Here is a 19,147-nt window from a genome sequence, read left to right on the forward strand (position 1 = left end):
GTCTCTTCAAGTGCATCAATGAAATCCTCAGCTGTCTTCTACTAAGCAGTCTATCTACCACCAATATTTTGCTTTTTGGCTGTATCAAAAGGTGGTGGTAGGAAGCAGCAACATGGTAACTAGTTATGGGAGTGGCTTGCATTGAGCTCTTTCTGCTACATTTTGCTGTCCATTAGAACCATTGTCCTTTGCTCTATTTCTAAAGCCTTGCGATGGACCAGCTTCAACATAGTCACAGAAAATGCTGTGGACACTGGCCCCCTCCTTGGTCATTATCAGAGCCTTTCACTTTCTGGAGACCACTGGAGTTCTTCTAAGCTGTTTCCTGGCAGTTTTGTTTGTGGGCTGTTTCAGGTTTTGGACAGCTCCGTAAGCACAACCCTCGTACTTCTTCTTGGGTTTCCTCATCCAGTGCTGAGGCTGTAGAGCTCAGCTTATCGAGGCGCTGGTAAGTGCTATGACCATATGACTTTTTCTTACTTATTTGTCAGCCATTGCTTTTACGTATTTTGGCACTATTTGATTACATCAGTCTTTAGAGCTGCTTTTCTGTGTCTGTATATAACCACTTTTAGCAGTATCACTCCGTATAATGGACAATTCTATCTTGTGCGGTTGTGCTGTACTCTTATGTATAACCTGACCAACAGGTCCTTCCTACCGACAGCTGGAGCTGCGTTTTGACTCCACGTGCTTGAAGCATCGATTCTGTACATTGTCATTAACACATCTGGCATGCACGAGCAGTCTGCCTGGATCACAGCAAACTCTCTGAGAGAGCACAGTCGTTCTTCGGATTACTTATCCCTTATCTTTTTGCCAGGTGTATCGTCTACCCCAGCATGGGTACCCACCAATGACTACGCCACACATGAAGCTTAATATTACACCTCTTTATTCTGCTGCAGGGAACTGTGAACTCAACATTCGAAACCAAGATTTTATTGTGTTCTGCTGTAACATTGACTTCACTGCTCTACAGAGTCTGTTAGGAACCGAAAGCGTTCTGTCATAAAACTTGCAAGAGAGTACAACACTGACATTGATTTGAGTACAATACAGAGTGAATCATGTGACGAAAGTGTGACTTTAAGGTTCCCCTTGTGTGTTCCTCCATGGGGCGCAATCACCTGTAAAGAAGCTCTTTAAATTCACTTGGATTCAAAAACAAGTAATGAAGTGGTGTCATGAATACCTAGCAGCTAGGTGTCCTGGACCAAGGCACATGTAAGAGCTGATCAATACCCTACCAACCCATATGCAACCAGAGATCATGGTCTCAATGTTAGTTGTGGGATTTCTGCCCGCAAACGGGTACACCACATTGCTGGTAGTGTTCAACTATTCACACAGAGGAGACATTTCATACCTCTCGAACAATTTCACATGGCTGTAGAATTAGTTGGAATCTTCCAAATTCCCATTATTCTTTTGCATGGGCTTCCAAGCACCATGTCTTTGAGAACAGAACACAGTTTATAGCTGTTATTGTGGAAAGCAAGTCCACCAGTTAGAATACACTACCAGATGGGCAAACCCTGCACCTGAATCAGTCGATTGAACAATAACTGATGTTTTCTTATGAAACTTCAGACTGCTCGGAATGGATGAATTGTTCATGAAGAGTTTGCCTATAACAATTTGTTCGATGCCTGTAGTATTCTTGAAGTAATACCCCAAAGTCAGGATAGATGAAAGATGCAGGTTTATTCTGTACAGACGATCCCATCCAACAGGAACGGCTACAGCATCAACTGACACCAAGCCCCTAGCACAACCAAGCTATGACATCAGGGAGTTCCATGACCTCTTAAACATTCCAAATTAACATAGAAGAGGAATACATGTGAGAAAAAATAAACACTAACATAATATCAATACCCAAAACCCAGAGTGGCGATACTACCAGTATACCACACAGCCTCCATAGAAAGGTCGCCTTTTTATTGGACATATGGTTACCATCCTCCGATATGACCAGCTAGATTAACAGTTTCACTGGTCCTTTCAGCTACTAGCCTCTTTCAACTTTATCATGACCATCCAAAGAGCAGCTTACCAACACCCACTGCAGGGAAAGTACAATGTAAGCGCTACTTGATGAAAACAAATTAGAGATGTATAGGAGGTTTTATTCCTCCAGCATCACTTGGGACAACAAGATCGTCATAGAAAAACTGTTCAGCCATTTCAGAAAGGGTATAGAGTGGAGTGTACGTGTCCACCAAATATGTAACAAATACAGGTTCCCATTCCAAGTTGACACCATGATTTGTAGGTCTCTTAATATTGCTAGCTAAATTGGCACATCTGCATTTTTATTGACACTTCCTTCACACTAGCACATTCTTTCACTGGTCACGTAGTTTTGGTAGATGGTTCTCCTGAGTAGGAGACTGATCCTGTAGCTGATTTCATAATACACAGAGGATAGTTACAATACTTGATGACTTACTTGGGTTTCAGTGTTCCAGAAAGGTCCTAAGAATATTTGTTTTTGTTCATTCTTCGTGTTTGGTTCACAAACGATTCCCACACAATCAGGGTCTGGGGTGGAGGCTCTTGTGGGGAAGTGGAGAGCACTGTCGGGGTTAACATGAAGTAATACTTGGGTGTATTTCTTCTCTGTCACTCCATACTGCTGCCCTAGTTCAAGATGGCCGCCATTATTGTGATAACATGGCCTGTCTCTGGTTTCTGTGCTATGCGTGCCATTTGCGCTCTGAATGCAGGGGGCTGTAGTTCTACTTAAAGCGGGCACTGCTCCCTAAACGACGTTTAGTTAATCCAGAGGAACTACATATCCCAGCCTGCCCTAGAGCGCCGATTGTGACAGCACATAGCGTGAGCGGGCAGTAAGATGGCGGGGAATGGAGAAGAAGCGGTGCTTCTTCGGCCTGGGCACAGGAAGAGACAGCTGGGCAATGAGGAACCGACGGCGGGCCAGGAGCCAGCGGACGGCGAGAAGGCCGTGTCCCGTTCGAACAGGTAGGAGCAGCCGGGAAACCCTCTAAGGTGCCCAGCATCCCCCGCCCCTCCCTCTACATCCGCCCGCTGGTGAGCCACCTGTGCATCTACACACCTGGCTGTTCAGCCTCGAAGCTGCCAGCCGATTCTTCTTCCACCTGTACACATGCCCATCTCGCGGATCATCTATTACTGTTTTTTGTACCGCACGGTTCATTCATCTTCGCCTGTACGGCCATCATTTACTTACTGCATCAGGCGTCTGCCAACATGTACTTTTAGCTGCTGATCAAACAATCTCAATGTACCTTGGTCCATGTGCGCAGCCACCCGCGGGCCTCCTGTCATCCGTGCAGGTAACCTCTGCTGGTGACAGGAGCGGGTGGATTGCTCGGGCAACCCAGCTTTAGGGCAGTAGGAGATGCGAAGCAACACGTGGGTAGAGTCGGGGACGGCTAGCCTGGTCTGTAAATCCTTGCATATTGTGTAAACGTTATCCCTCCTCAAGAAACTGGCAGCAAAAGAGAAATTATGTGGTAGAACTAATCTGGTTTAATTGGTCCCAAACAGCACGTTTTAACCCGTGGTGTGTTGGCACTAAACTTGAAACGATAGTTTCAGATCTGATGGAAAAACAAATTGAGTCTGTTCTATTCCATGTAAGCTTTATTAGGTTCTTTGAATAAAAACCATCAAAACAACATTTTTAAATTTATTGAGTGATATAGACCTCATCCGAGATCCACAATATGTTAAAATAATATATACAGATTTTCCAGCCCCATAGTATTACAGTATATCATGAAATTCTTTAGAAGCAAAAAAGATTGTTCTTATCTTATATCTCTAAAATAGCTGGAATACCACTTTTAAAAAGTTAAAAACATTGTAACGTCCAAATTCATCAAGTGGGGTTCCTATAATCTCAATCATATCCATAGTTCTAAAAATATTATTTTGTACAAATCGGTTTAAAAAATCGAGAGCATGCGTCAACCAGGCTGCTATTTGGACAGACAAATAGGACATGTACCAAATCTTGGATTCCTCCATTACACAAATCACATTGGACGTTTGTGTTAAAGTTTCCGCCCGACTTTTTTTTGTATTATCTTTTAACAGTAATGTCTTCAGTCTTGGCATCAGGAGGCAACGCCTAACCTTATGGTCCAGTGTAAAATTCTAATAATTTGTGATCTCATTATACTCCACCCTAGCTAACGCAAGCCTGTAATGCAATAACTGTTGACAATAAAATGTATCCATCTCATTGCTCAGGCTCGGAGTAGATTTTTTTTCAAAAAGAACTTCGATTTCCAGGGACCAACTTTGTAAAAGGTTCTTGGAGCATTCAAAGTGCTCCACAGCGATCTCTAAATTTAGTTTAAAAGTATATACTCCTGCATCAGCTTTAAAAGTTTCCTGACGTATAATTGCTCTTAATGTACCATCAGGTGCCTGTAGTATGTTGTAAGCCCATCTGACAAGGTTTGCCATAGCTCTCGCATATGCACTCTCTATCCCTAATTCCAATCAGAGTGCCTGAACGGGAGTGACTTGGCTTGTAGTCGTAAGCATACGCACGAGTTTTCCCTCTTTGAGATTTGAAAAAACCTCCAGCGATTTAGGAATATGTTTTAAACCATATGTTAGAATAGGGGTAATCTTGGTTTGGTAAACTTCCAGGAGAGCTAAAAAATGTCGCCTCCCAGTAGATAAATAAAACTTTTTTTATAGCATTAGCATGGGATACTGCTTTTAATTCAGTCCGTTAAAAGTGCGAAGCAGTACCAGTGGACTGAGAGAAAACGCTCCCTAAATAGATGCAATTTCTACTGTAGTTCCTCGTAGTTCAAAGCAACATACCAAGAAGTATAAACTACCACCACAAAAGCCAATAATGAAATCACTTAACGAAAAAAATCCTTTGTGATGGTGGTTGGTCCTCGCATGACTAAGTCATGTAGGTTTACCCTTCGGTCCAGTGTTCTCCCCGAGACAAGAGTTTTTTTCTTATCTGGATTTGTTTTTTGACTCCTCACTGTCTTGGCGTTCCTTTGTGAGCAGGAAGGAGGAACTTTCATGGGCAAATGCTGATGTTACATTTAGTCTTTTAGCTTAGATTTATTTCTAGGGAAGAGGCTTCCCTACTGAAACCCTGTATGCGTGCCCACCTCCTAGTGAAATCTGCTCCATCCACTGAGCCATACTTTTTATTGGTAAAAAGCAGGTACTATCGTGTTCTACATGCCAGATTAGGCCGAATCTTTTGCACTTTCTGCTAGTATTTCCCTGGCAGGAGGGAAGAAGGGACCATCCACTAGAGTCCTGCGGCTGCAACCTTTTGTCTCCACAGGACACTATGCATTTTACGATTCCGTAAATTTTTAGGTTGCAAGGAAGACTTGTATTATTCAGTTGTTAAAAATGATTTTTTCTCAAGTACGACCAACACTTTTGTACCTACAAATGCTTTCGGAAGAAATTGTTTATAATGTGGTCTGTTTTCTGAAAGCTGCTATGGGAGTGGAAAAAACTTGCGAGCTTATTGTGTTTTACAGAGTAGCTCATGCAATGTTTTTCTGATAGACCTCTGTAATGTTATGATTCAAGAAAAAACAGTGTTGTGTTGTGAGTGAAACTCATGCAAGGAAGTGTCCCGAAAAAATAAAATGCCCCTAATTTAAATTCATCCCCCGGACAGCACAAAGTGATCGACCTAGCTTAGTGCTCATTGGGCTTCTTCTACAGGTAATTCTAAAAACAATGTGGCTAAATGGTGCCTTCTACACTTCAATTAGCAATTAATTTGGTAATCCGTTTTTTAATCTGCCCTTCATTCTTTTCATTTATACCTCATTGTCGTCATACACCTGTCTTCTCATAATCCACCCATCCTCTTCATCCTTCCTTTAGTTCTCTAGTTTATTCTTTCACCATTTAATCTTTCTTTTAACATTCACAACCATAATTTCTCTCACAATCTATTTTGGGGGCTTCTCCCAATCCCTTCCTCTCTGAACTTTGCTTCCTTTCGTGTTGTCTTGTCATATTTTTCCCAACCACAGAGATTCCATCATGCTATTGTTTGGATACATGTCTCGAAGCAAATTCAAAGTATCCGTAAACAAAAATTCAAAGGTTTTATGCTACATATTATGCACAGTGCCATCCAGTCCTTGCACAGACATTCGAATTGGGGGGTTCACGAGGACCATGAGCTCAAGTGTGCATGTTCCGACATCCAAATGAGTAGTACTCTTTTAGATCTGGCATTAGCCAAGACCTTTTTGATTTTACTAAAATTATGTATATTATATATTTATTGCGGCTTTCAGCCAGCCTTCTTCCTTTGGGTTATGTTATTGCGTCCTTCACGTTTTTTTTAAAATGTGTTTTTAATCTTTTATAACAAACGTTCCACCTTCAACAGTGCACATATGCAGCATATTTCACAGTACTTTCACAAAGTGGGGTTAGGGCGATCAAAAGACATTAATAAATTTTTAAAGAAGATCTTTTATACTGCCAAGGGAATCAACACATCCGAGAGGAGATGACAACTGGATCGGAGTTTTCATGGTTGGGTCCACCAGTATGTATGTTGTTTCACAATAGAGATGACTCCAAGAATACTCTAATCTCCTAGGCGAGTCCATAGTACGCTCTGTAGCCTCCACAAATTTTCCTGGTCATACCATGGTTTTATACACAACCTTCTTTGCTTACATACAATAGGCCATGTCAGTTATCAACATGTCTTTAGTTGGTACAATTTGTCTCCCCATCCTCTCACTATAACTCTTTCCGCCAGAGCGAACCGTAGTGTGCTAAACAGTAATTGTTTCCTGGGCATGTAGGTTTCTTGGGATCCACATCTTCTGTATCCCTAATTTGGCAAACTGTTGGGCAGCTGGTACTGATGCTTCTAGAATTGCCAAGAGTTCATCAATGTAGTCACATACTTCTTACAACCACTACAGCATGGGGCAAAAGGTCAGCTCTCTTCAGCCTTTAGATAACTTCACTGAATGATGTCATCCTTCTCTTTCAAAAGGCGCACATAAAGTAGCTCACTTCAGTGCCACAGATTACTATGGCGCTTCATTTTTTTTTTTTAGACCCCCTCCCCCCCCCCCAAAAGTTTACTTTTAGCCAATTTTTTTTTTAACATTTTGTTTTATTTAAATTGACCAATGGCTGCCAGCTTCCCAACAATAATGCTGTACAAAACCATAACCAAATCAAAGAAAGCATTGACAAAGTCAGCTCTCTTGGATTTGCCAATACTTGCTAAATATAGTAGTAATCAAAACTTTATTTTCTTACCCTGCTCCTCCATTTGACCATGAGAAAACGAACCTTTCAAAATTCTTAGTTTATTTTTTTCATTTATTATTTGCAAGAAAACAATGTAAATCGTGTTGCAAACACCATACAGATCGAAGCCCAAACCTGGTCCCTATTCAAACACATTAGACTTGCACAGTTAAATATTTGTACCCTAATCTGGTCACTGAACAACCAGAAGCATCCGTAACCTACAGTACAATATAGTATCACATCAATGGAAATCGTCATGTACATGTCCAACTAAAACAGGCTGTAGTAGCCGGGATGAATGTTAGCGGGGGTAGCAAGTTGTCTTTAACATCCAGGTTCCTGCCACACATGTCCCCGATCTTCTCCCCACCTTGTCTGCTGGATTCCGCAAGTACTTCTTTCTCCCATTTAGTTAGTGCGAGAAACCAGCACAATATTTCGGGGGTGCCTGTGACTTCCAGGGTATTACAATCTGGTGATTGACTAGTACAAGTGCCAGGCCCACAAATCTGGGGAGGCATTTATCCCTCTTGGGCATGGGGCGTATACCCAACAAGCAGGATTCTGGAGGAACCGCAACCCCCCCGCCCCCGCCCTCACTAGCGCCGAGGTAATCCCCGACAATCTCTGCACAGGTCCATGCCAGCACCAAACACTCCCACACCATGTCATTGAAGCCTGTATCCAGCAGTCTGCAGTAGGGGCATGCCGATAATGCATCGGGGAGCTTGCGTGCGATACGCCGTGGTATAAAGTGTGTCTGGTGTACATAGTTACACTTTGTGAAATGAAAACGCGGATTACAAGATGTCCCATGAAGCTGCTACAGGACTTGATCCCACCATTGCTTACTTGTTAGGGGGGGTTTGCAAATTGCTCACCGAAATGCAATGTTTTTAAAGTCTTAAATAGGCATCCCCACCACATGGTGTCAAAGGTCTTCACCATATCCAGCGAGCCCACCACTGGAACCCCCGCACTGGTCAGAATGTGGTGGGGATACCTATTCGCGACTTTAGAAATATTGCATTTCGGTCCTCGATAACTGAAGGGGCTATGTGCCCTATACAGAACCAATGGTGAGGGTCAAGAAGGAGCAGTGACTATCCGATGGTTTTGACATACAACATGGCACTCGACAGGGGTGCACTCTATCGTCGAATATCTTCACTTCAACCATGGAACCGCTGGCCTATAAATTGCGCGTGCGTGCTCAACAGTGGGGAATAAACACACCTGGTTTCCACCACGGGGTCTCCTTAGATGCTGACAATGCCCTTGACTACCTGCGCAATGTGAGGACCTGATAGTCCTACTCAACAAATTTGGGGCAATATTGAATCTTAGAGTGAATTGGCCCAAGTCTTGCATGTTTCCCCGCGCTCAATCCCAGAAAAGGACAGTGGAAGTCTACCCCTTACTAGGCTTACATGGCAATTCAACACATTTAAGTATTTGGGCATACAGGTTTTTCACTCCGACACGGACCTCCATGAGGGAAATTTGGGCAGGGCTCAACTCCATCCAGTGGTCCTTACCATTCTGCCCTTCACTGCCTCTCACCCCTGTGGGTAGGGGTATGGGATCCAAGATGCTCATTCTCCCGCGACTGCTATACTTTTTTGCAACACTGACCCTCAAGCTTCCCACCTGCTTCTTTGCAGAACTTTAGAAGATACTGTTAAAGCTCATTTGGGGAACAGGCAGGCACGGTGTAGTGCTTTCTCAGCTTCATAGGGCCATGTGGGTGCTGGGTGCCCCCAACTATGAGCTTTATTAAGGGGTGGGCCAGTTGCTATTGCTGGTGCGATGGCCCCCTGCTTAGAGTGGGTGGCGGTGTGAGACCTGTTCGACAGGACACCTATGTACCCGTGGCTCTTCTCGCTGGGACCTCGCCCCCTCTCAAATGACCCACGGTGCAGATCACTGCTGTTGGAGGTACATAAGCAGCAAAGTGGCCCTGCCATCATACTCCCCACTGCTCCCTTTCTGTCAAACAGAAGCACTTGGGGGTGGTGGAGGCAGAGGCAGAGGGAGGAAGCATCCTCCGATACCATGAAATACTGGCCTGGCAGGCGTAGTGAGTGTGGGGGACCTATTTGGAGACGGGCCATTTATACCCTTCCAGGACCTTAGGTACTTCAGCGGTATTCTGGCAAGTCACTGCCTGACACACAATGCGATATAACTTGTGGTTGCTGCACAGGGGCAAGCGGAGCTGCCTGCAGCTCTCCTGCTACACACAGCCCCATTCCACAGGGTGCGCGCAGGCTCACAACGGGCCCTTACACAGCTTTACTAACAACATTATCTCATGGTTCCCCCAGAGGAAAGCTTGAAGCACCCTCAGACTACCCTGGACTAGTGGCACTAGTTCCCTGCAAACTGCCGGTAAAACACTCCGTATCAGAAGAATCGCCGGCCATGGGCCCTCTGAGGGATCTCCCAAAATCAGATTGTCTGGTGAATTATGGGCACTGTAGTCCTACCTTCCACGAAGTCACATGCAGCTATTGCATTCCCCAGGGCCACTGGACTTCGGAGTTACTTTCTGCTCCACTTACTGCTGCCAAGGCTTGTTGGTCACCAGTCCAGCAACCGATCCCTGCATTCAGCGCTGCATCTAGAGCGAACTCCATCCGACATCACCAGTGGCCCCTTTGTTGTGTTTCTGCATCTTTTTCCCTGCAGCACAGTTTCAGCGGTAAAAAGCCACTTTCCTGCGTCTCCCTTTCAGCACAAGAGACAGCCAAGACCACTCTGCACCTGGGATCCACAGGCCAGGTAAAATTGAACTGACTGTTGTGGCTTGGTCCGGGGACCCGCATCACCTTTATCCTGCAAGGGTAAAGCGCAGCTCGATCTGCAAGTGACCGATTGTCATTAGTAGTTTTTCCCATCACCCGCAATGTTACATTTTCACTGTTATTTTACACTGATTTTATATTGCTTCAAAAATCTAGAACTCCAGTTACATGTATGCTGTTCGTTTTGTCTAAATAAAAATATACTCTTTTTAGAAATTGTCTGTCTTGAGTCGTGTCAATTACTTATTGTCCATGTTGGTACTCTGATCTACTTAACACATGTTCCTCTGGTACTGTCAGACTGCTGTTTGCCACACTACTAGGACTGATCTGAGTATTTATTAGTGTGAATCCAAGGACCATCTTTGGAGTATTGTGATAGTATTACATGGTGTGGACTAACACACAGGCAACATAATATTACACTTTCCTACAAACTCTATGTGCTCATGGGACCGTTTAATCTAGGAGTGAATACTGTGCCTCTTGTTAGAGGTAGCCAGTCCCCTCATGTTCCCATGTCAGCATATTATAATGCTGCCTTAGTGTATGTGGGCGTGTAACCATATAATCTTTCGTTGTCAACCCCTCTTCCCTCCATCCAAGTGTATGCCTTTGCAGTGGTGTCTTTGTCGGCCGCAGTACATGTGTGTAACTCCTACAACATATAAGCTGATTAAAGGCCTCACCCTTCCTGTCTGAGCACCGAGTTATGTCCAACCGTTGTACAAACATTCTAAGCACTGCAAACCGGTGCAAACTACTAATTTTAGTTCTATATGGTAAACTGGGGTGTGTGACAAGCACACTCCTACAGCTCCTGGACCGATGGGCCCTCTGCGAACCTCTTGGTGAACAGCCCGCACCACCTGCACCTGCTCACTGGCAGCCTGGTCAGTGGAAGGTCGATTTTGCGACCTCTTGAAGCTACAACAGTTCAATCTCCGGGGTCAGCCAAAGAGATTGTGGGGCATCTGTTTTTGGTGTCACCAATCCCTTCGCTTGCAGCCATGTCCAGGCATCTTCGTGAGATGAGAAGTGGGTATCCTCCCCCTCAAAAACCTTAAGTCTCGCCAGAAGAGGAGTGCATGCAGCAGTCCAAGGCTCCTCAGTTGTCGCTTGACTGCTGAGTATGTGTTGCAACTCGGTTGCACTTCCATGGTGAAGTTCCGGTAGCCATTGATGGTGGGACCCTTGGACTTGAAAAGCTGGAAGATCAGGTCCCGGTCTCCAAAGTTCAGGAGTCGCGCCATTACTGGGTGCAGCGGAGGGAGGCCTGGCAGGTGGTGCACTCTCGATTGAGAGGAACTTTGGTACCTTAGCAGTCGGCGCTGTGGCTACCAACCGCTGTTCCAAAAAAAGTTCCGCACTTGGGCCCACTACACCTTTCTGGTAGCCAAGAAAGTGAACAATATTTTGCTTTCTGCTGCCCTCGGTGGCGTCCTGTTGCAGGGCAATAATGTCCTCGCTCTTCCCCTGTATTTGCGACTGTAGCTCCTGCACTGTGGGACATATCTAGGTCAGAGTGGACTCCATGTCGTCCACCCAATTTCCGATGGTCTGCTCTGAGCAAACCCATGTCCACCAGACACACAGCATCAATCTTTGATTATAGGTTGCTTTTATGTGTCTAGGATGTTGTGCGGTATCTTTGCAAACTGGTCGGGGGCCAGTGTCTGTCTAGGGTGGCTTCCAGATGGCACAGAATGCCATCATGTTGTGGTGGTGCTCCGCCCCAGGTTCCAGGTCCCACTTCAGTCAGGGGGGGGGGGAAGTCGTAAGCGGATTAGGCTTCACCATCATTGCTGCTAGGGGCCCCGTGGTTCCAGTAAAATTCCACATTGCACACAGTTCTGACGCAGGCCCTTCTGGTCCCTGTGAAACACATTAACTCTGTTGCTGGTCAGCCGAGCATCCCACCACCTCCAAAGTACCTGGGTGTTAAGTCCAGTTTTGGCCGGTCCTGGTATCCACTGGCCCTCAGAAAAGCCTCCTCGGTCCTCTGCCTTCCCTTGCCCTAATGTAGAGTCACATCAGGACCCCGCAAGGGCCCCTCAGAGAGCAGCTCCTCTGCAGGCCTCTCACTCCAGCACCTCGGGTCAGGGGCAAAAATTGTCCAGGGGCACCAATTACCTCATTGTCCATCCACTGGAGTCTTTAGCCTGCACTCTTGGGGCTTGTGTGATTGGGCCTTCGTTGACCCTAAGGAGATGGAGAAGGCTCCCATTTGTAAGGCGGTCGAGCAGCAGAGGCCCCCATATTCAACATATAAGCTGATTAAAGGCCTCACCCTTCCTGTCTGAGCACCGAGTTATGTCCAACCGTTGTACAAACATTCTAAGCACTGCAAACCGGTGCAAACTACTAATTTTAGTTCTATATGGTAAACTGGGGTGTGTGACAAGCACACTCCTACAGCTCCTGGACCGATGGGCATTGAACCCCTCCCCCCCCCCCCCCCCCATGCACCATTACTAAAGCCAGGGGCCCACTCCTAATCTGACCGACTCTGCCATCTTACACCCTTTGCAGCTACAAATACCTATACGCCGCCGGCCGCCCACTGCAATGCATCAAGGACCTCTCGGGAGCTCCGTGGCTGTAAGATTTATGAGAGGTGAGGGTGGGCGCTACAACCCTGCTTACTGCTACGGGAAGCTTCTATCCAGGATGAGGCAAGCTATCATGAGGGCCTGGCTAGAGCTCAGTATCCCGCAACTGCTCTGGTCTCCATCTTGGTCACCCCCCCCCCCACGAATGAGTGTTTAGGAAGAAAAACTTAGTAAAATAAATAAGCAATTCCTAATGCATGGGAGTAAGATTTGGAGTTGTCAAGTACAAACTGATATAGATGGAGGGTTCAAAGTGCATTTTCATTCACACTCCAATAAAGCATAAACATGGAAAGAGGAAAGCTTTTTGGTTTCTCTACTGCTCTTCTATTTCCCAGCCAACCCCCCTCTGCTCAAACATTAGAACTACGTAATACACAGGGGGCAGTGACATTTCTCCTGTTTAACCCCTTCAGTCACGGCAAAGTCTTTGAGCTTCCACAGTTTTTTTTATTCTTTTTTTTTAATTTATTTTTTACCCCCCCCCCCCCCCCCCCCCCCCTCCTCTAACTGTCTAACGGCTAGAGAGGTAGACCTCAAAGCTGAGGAACTGAACTGGGTTCAGGTCTCGGCAAAGACGCTCCACAACCTGTGATTCTGGGCAAATCACTTAATCTCCCATGCCTAACAAAATAAACGTGTCTGCCTGTAACTCAACTGGTGCTCATGTAAAGGCTCTGATACTTTTGGGTCGAGTTTGCACTATATAAAACTCTTCCCGCCCCTCCAAAAATGTGTTCGAGGCATATGAGCTGTAGATCGTATACTTGTGCATAGATCGCTATCTGGTGTTGGGCTCGGATGTTTGCACTTTGTTTTTGTCTTGAAAGAAGTCTTTGTAGTCATGAGGTAGGTGACTCCTCCTTAGGACGATAGTGCGCATGGGCATCGACTCTATCTCCAGATTGTTTTTTTTTTCGCCATCGGGTTCGGATGTGATTTGCTGCGCTCCAGGTCGGTGTCTGTTTCAGACCCCTCCTCGACGCACAATCCCTCTCCACTCGACGGTATTATCTCAATCGCGTTTCCCTTTCAATGTGCATCTTTAAAACAAATTCCTCGATCTTGATCTTCGAAGCGTGCCGTTGGGCCTATCCGCGCCAAATGGAAAGGACTCCTTTCAAAAAATGCCCCGGGTGTGCTGCTAAGTTCCCAAACACGGAGTTGCACGAGGTTTGTAATCTCTGCCTCTTCCCGGAGCACGAAGACCAGAACTGCGAGGCCTGTGCATCGTTCAGGTCGAAGAAAACCATCTGGGACCGTCTGGCTCGACGTCACGAAATGTCTTGTGGAAGCAGCTCAATTATGAACATCTTCGGAGCAGATCCTAATGTCCAGCTGGAGGAACAAGGTGATGGAGAAGACATCTCAGTCTCCGCAGCCGACGACTCCGAAGGCGAACAGTCACCCCGGCTCAGCGGTCCGTGAGTACTGAAACCCCTCTCCAAACCAAACTTAAGGCTCCAGTAACACCTTCGCCCTCGGGTCTACACCGGCAACATGTCTCAGACGCCCCGCCCTTGGACCCGGCTATGAGACCTAACTACAAGCCTTCGGGCTCGAGCCAACCCCATTCCTGTGCCAAAAAGTCACCTTCGCCACCGAAGCACAAAACACCAGATGTGCCACACCTGTCTTCGTCGACACCAAAGACAGCCTCGAAGCCCAAGCCCTCGGCGTCGAAACATACCAAAGACAAACCTTCGGAGCCGAAAAAATCATCTGAGCCGAAAACTCTTGGAGTCGCAGACTCCTATAATAAAAGCTAAGGAGGTGAAGACCCCACAGAAAGACTCAGAGACTCGGTCCAAAGAACATTTCGACCCAAAATCTCCGGCACCGAAAAGAGACATTTTACCCATGCAACCTGTACCTGATTATTTGGATCCCAAACAAAAAACTCTTTCTATTGATCCAGAGACTGACAAAGTTGTCACCAAGCCTCCAAAAAAAGAAGAAAATGGACACTTCAGAAGAACCTGCAATACCTCTAAAAAGAAAGGAGATGAGTACTAACACCTCCCCATCTCCTTCTCCTCCAGCTGATCCAAATCTTCATTTCTCCACCACATTCCCCACATATTGTTTTACCTCAAACGTCAGATACTGAGGAGGATCATACCGATGGGGGTGGGAATATAGATCCACATGGGGATGATGCTCATACCATCCCACACGATGTAGACCCTCGTGATGACTACAACACGTATCCCGACCCATATAATGACCCGGACCTCTATCCATCTAGGCCATCCCCACCAGATGACGCCATTGGGTTTGCGCAATTTATAAATCAGGCTGCCCAATAACATGGGGTACAGTTGCATTCAGATCCCTTAGAGGATGATTTTTCACTCAAACATTTGCACCCTCGCAAAAGTCCACTCACATCTTGCCAATGTTAAAGGGCATGCTCAAACATGCCCCGATGTTTTTAAGGACCCTGTCAGAGCCAGGATTCTAAACACCAGGATAGATAAAAAGTATAAGGCAGCTCCCAATGACCCCATTTACATTAAAGGTGAGGTCCCTTTGGATTCTCTTGTGGTGTCTAATGCACGCAAGAGGGCAAACTTGCAGAGTACAGGTGACACTGCCCCCCCCCCCTCCTGATAAGGAGTCCAAGCTAATAGATGCATCTGGTAAACTCATCGCGTCACAGGCTGCAAATCATTGGCAGATTGCCAATGCCCAAGCTTTATTGGCCAGGTACGACAGGGCTCACTATGACGAGCTTGAAAAGCTCATAGAACACCTTCCTGACCAGTACAAACAAAAGGCCGACGACCGTATACAGGAGGGGAAATTAATCACAAACCCCTCAATTAAATGTGCGCTTGACGCTGTGGATACCGCATCTCGCGCTATTAAAACTAGCGTTTTGTTGCGCAGGCACGCTTGGCTCCAAGTCTCTGGATTCAAACGAGGTACAATCTGCTATTCTAAATCAGGTCTTTGTTCAAGAGCATCTTTTCGGACCCTCAGAAAAGATCTTTAGAAAAGATGAAAAAAGACACGGAAACTGCTAAGTCCACGGGGGCCTTACAATTCCCTTCCCCTACAGGCTCTTTTCGCTGCTCCTTCTACAGAGCTGGCTCCAAAACCATTGGCTCAGAACACCCCTCTTCGTCATATAAGAGCCCTACTCAAACGTCCTCCAAAGGATACTTTCGCGGAGGCTACAGAGGCAACAATGGTAAGGGAAGAGGTCGCGGCAACAACAACCGCACCTCCCCTACCACCAAACAGTGACTTCCCCCCCGATCATCCCACTCCTGTTGGGGGACATCTATCATAGTTCCTGCCTGTGTGGAATTTAATCGCAACAGACAAGTGGGTAAGACAAAGTATCCAGTATGGTTACTGCCTGGAACTCACCTCTACCCCCCCAAACTTTCCTCCCAAACAACGTCCAATGTCCTCGTAACATCTAACACTTGTCAAACAAGGGGTTCTCTCTCTATTACATAAACATGCAATAGAACCAGTCCCCCCTTCCTCACCGAGGCACAGGGGTTTACTCTCTCTATTTCCTATTCCCCAAAAAAGGATGGATCTCTCAGACCCATATTGGACCTCAGACCGCTAAACCTCTACATTCAGTCGGATCCCTTCCATATGGTCAGTCTCCAGCAGGTGCTCCCACTACTTCAACAGGGCGACTTTATCTCCCCTCTCGATTTTAAAGGACGCCTACTTTCATATTCCCATTCACCCCGCTCACAGGAAATATCTCAGGTTCGTGGTAGATGGTTAACACTACCAATTCAAGGTCCTTCCATTCGGAGTGACTACAGCGCCCAGGGTGTTCACCAAGTGCCTTGCAGTAGTTGCGGCCCACTTAAGAAGATAGCACATTCATGTCTTCCATTATCTGGACGACTGGCTCATAAAAGCCAGCTCATACAGCAGCTGTGTGCAACACACACACAAAACAATTCAACTGCTTCACGACTTGGGATTCACAGTAAACCTCACCAAATCCCATCTCCAACCATCCAACAAACAGTATCTGGGGGCTACAATAGACACTTCAAAGGCTCTAGCATACCCCAACCCAGTCAGAAAAAGAACCTTACAAGCTCTAATAGCAAAGTTTCCGCCTCAACACTCACTACCAGCGCGAGTGTTCATGCAACTAATCGGTATGATGGCCTCTTGCATTCTCATTGTCCCGTATGCACAACTCTAAATGTGTCCCTTACAGGAGTGTTTGGCACATCAGTGGAACCAGGCTCGAGGTCTGTTAACAGATCTGGTGTTGGTAGACGACCGCACCCATCGCTCTCTGCAGTGGTGGAACAGACAAAACCTTTCCGAAGGGCGGTCGTTCCTCGACCCGTTTACACAAATAGTGCTAACAGCAAACGCATCGCTCCCCGGCTGGGGAGCTCATCTTCAAACCTATACCATTCAGGGCATATGGACCCCTCAACAAAAACTATTTCACATAAATTACCTGGAATTGTTGGCGATCTTCCTAGCGTTAAAATCTTTTCAACTCCACATCGTAAACAAAGCTGTCCTGGGCCGTACAGACAACATGACAGCAATATATTACATACAAGAATGGGGGGGTACTCATTCTCTGCAGCTTTCACACCTAGCTCAAAGCATTTGCAGATGGGCCATTCCGCAAAACCTATATCTCCTTGCAGAACACCTCCCAGGACAACACAATCAGATTGCAGATCTGCTCAGTCGTCAAACACAGCAGATCCATGAAAGGGAACTTCATCCTCAAGTTCTCCTTCCATTCTTTCAAATGTAGCGGCACACAGAAATAGATCTGTTCGCCACACACCAAAACGCACAAATTCCCAAGCTTCGCACCCATTGTCCAAAGGCAGTGCGCTATGGATGAACTGGTCAGGCAAATTTGCTTACGCTTTTCCGCCTCTCCCCCAAGTGGTTAGGAAGATCAAACAGCATTCCCTCACAATGATCCAGATTGCTCCAACATGGGCCCGACAGCTGTGGTTCACAACCCTCTTGGAACTATCAGTAGTTTCCCATCAAAAGCTACGCCTCTCACCCAAGCTTCTCACGCAGAACCATGGAGAGATAAGGCATCCAGATCACTGTCAACTCAACCTTGCGATCTGGCACCTAAAATCTTAGAGTTTGGCTACCTCAATCTCCTGCCAGACTGCATGAACATCATTAAAGAGGCTAGACGACCTACCACCAGAGCTTGCTTTACCGCTAAGTGGAAATGATTTGTAATTTACTGTACAAATAACAAAATCCATCCACTGGATACTTCTTCTATTCAAAACATTATATGTTACCTTTTGCTTCGACAACAATGTAACCTAGCGTATACATCCATTGGACTACATCTCGCTGCAATAGCAGCCTATCTCAAAACAGACAACGCCTGTCTTTGTTTAGGGTACCAGCTATCAAAGCATTTATGGAAGGGCTTAAAATAATTATTCGACCTAGGGTTCCACCCTCACCAGTATGGATCTTAAATGTTGTCCTTACCAGACTCATGGGTCCCCCATTTGAACCTCTGCATAAATGCGAACTACAGTTCCTCACCTGGAAAGTAGCTTTCGTAGTTGCTATCACCTCTTAGAAGAGTTAGTGAACTCCAGGCATTAACCATACAAGAACCATTTCTGCAAATCCATCACAACAAAGTGGTTCTCAGGACTAACCCACAATTCTACATAAAGCCGTGTCTGCTTTCCACCTTAACCAGTCTGTAGAACTCCCACTGTTTTTCCCTCTACCAGACTCAGTAGCAGAACGAGCTCTTCACGCGCTAGACGTAAAAAGAGCAATACTTTACTACATTAAAAAAACAAAATCCTTCAGAAAGAATAAACAACTCCTTTGTGGCTTTCTCCCCACCTCATAAAGGTAATCGTATCTGAAAAACAGAGATTGCAAGTTGGATTGTTAAATTCATCCAAATATGCTATGGTAAAGCCAAACGCACGCTAACCATTTCCCCTAGAGATCACTCCACACGTAAACTAGGGGCATCTATGGCATTCTTAGGGAACATTCCCCTAGATGACATCTGCAAAGCAGCAACTTGGTCTACACCACACATGTTCAGAAAACTCTATTGTGTAGATGTGCAAGCAAAACAACAAGCTAGTGTGGGCCAGGCTGTATTTAAGAACACTTTTTCAAACCACTGCAACAGATAGAGATGGCTACCACGAACAAAATAACTGCTGTATAGTCTATGCACAAGTATACGATCTACAGCTCATATGCCTCGAACGGAAAATGCTACTTCTAGTATGCATCTGTTCTTGGCATGTAGCGCTGTAGATTCATATACGCCCACCCGCCTCCCCGGATACCTCCATCTGTTCCAGTACTATCTTACTTAGATACATTACACATGGACATCCTTTTCTATTTCTTACTAACTCCATCATAACCCTCCATGTCAAAACAATCTGGAGATGGATT

The 19,147-nt window shown here is 45.9% G+C and overlaps 1 protein-coding gene across 2 annotated transcripts in view; it reads left to right on the top strand.

Annotated features, from left to right (window-relative positions):
- The first annotated feature begins 2,817 nt into the window (after positions 1 to 2,817).
- Positions 2,818 to 19,147, top strand: part of LOC146822157 (uridine-cytidine kinase-like 1) — a 280,047-nt gene continuing 263,717 nt past the window's right edge. For both annotated transcript variants that reach the window (XM_085613282.1, XM_085613281.1), the window contains exon 1: positions 2,818 to 2,988. In XM_085613282.1, the coding sequence (XP_085469408.1) occupies positions 2,861 to 2,988 (128 nt within the window). In that variant the 5' untranslated portion in view covers positions 2,818 to 2,860. The remainder of the gene's footprint in view (positions 2,989 to 19,147) is intronic.

The sequence above is a fragment of the Triturus cristatus genome, chromosome 6 (assembly GCF_964204655.1).
Source record: "Triturus cristatus chromosome 6, aTriCri1.1, whole genome shotgun sequence".
Classification (NCBI taxonomy): Eukaryota; Metazoa; Chordata; class Amphibia; order Caudata; family Salamandridae; genus Triturus; species Triturus cristatus.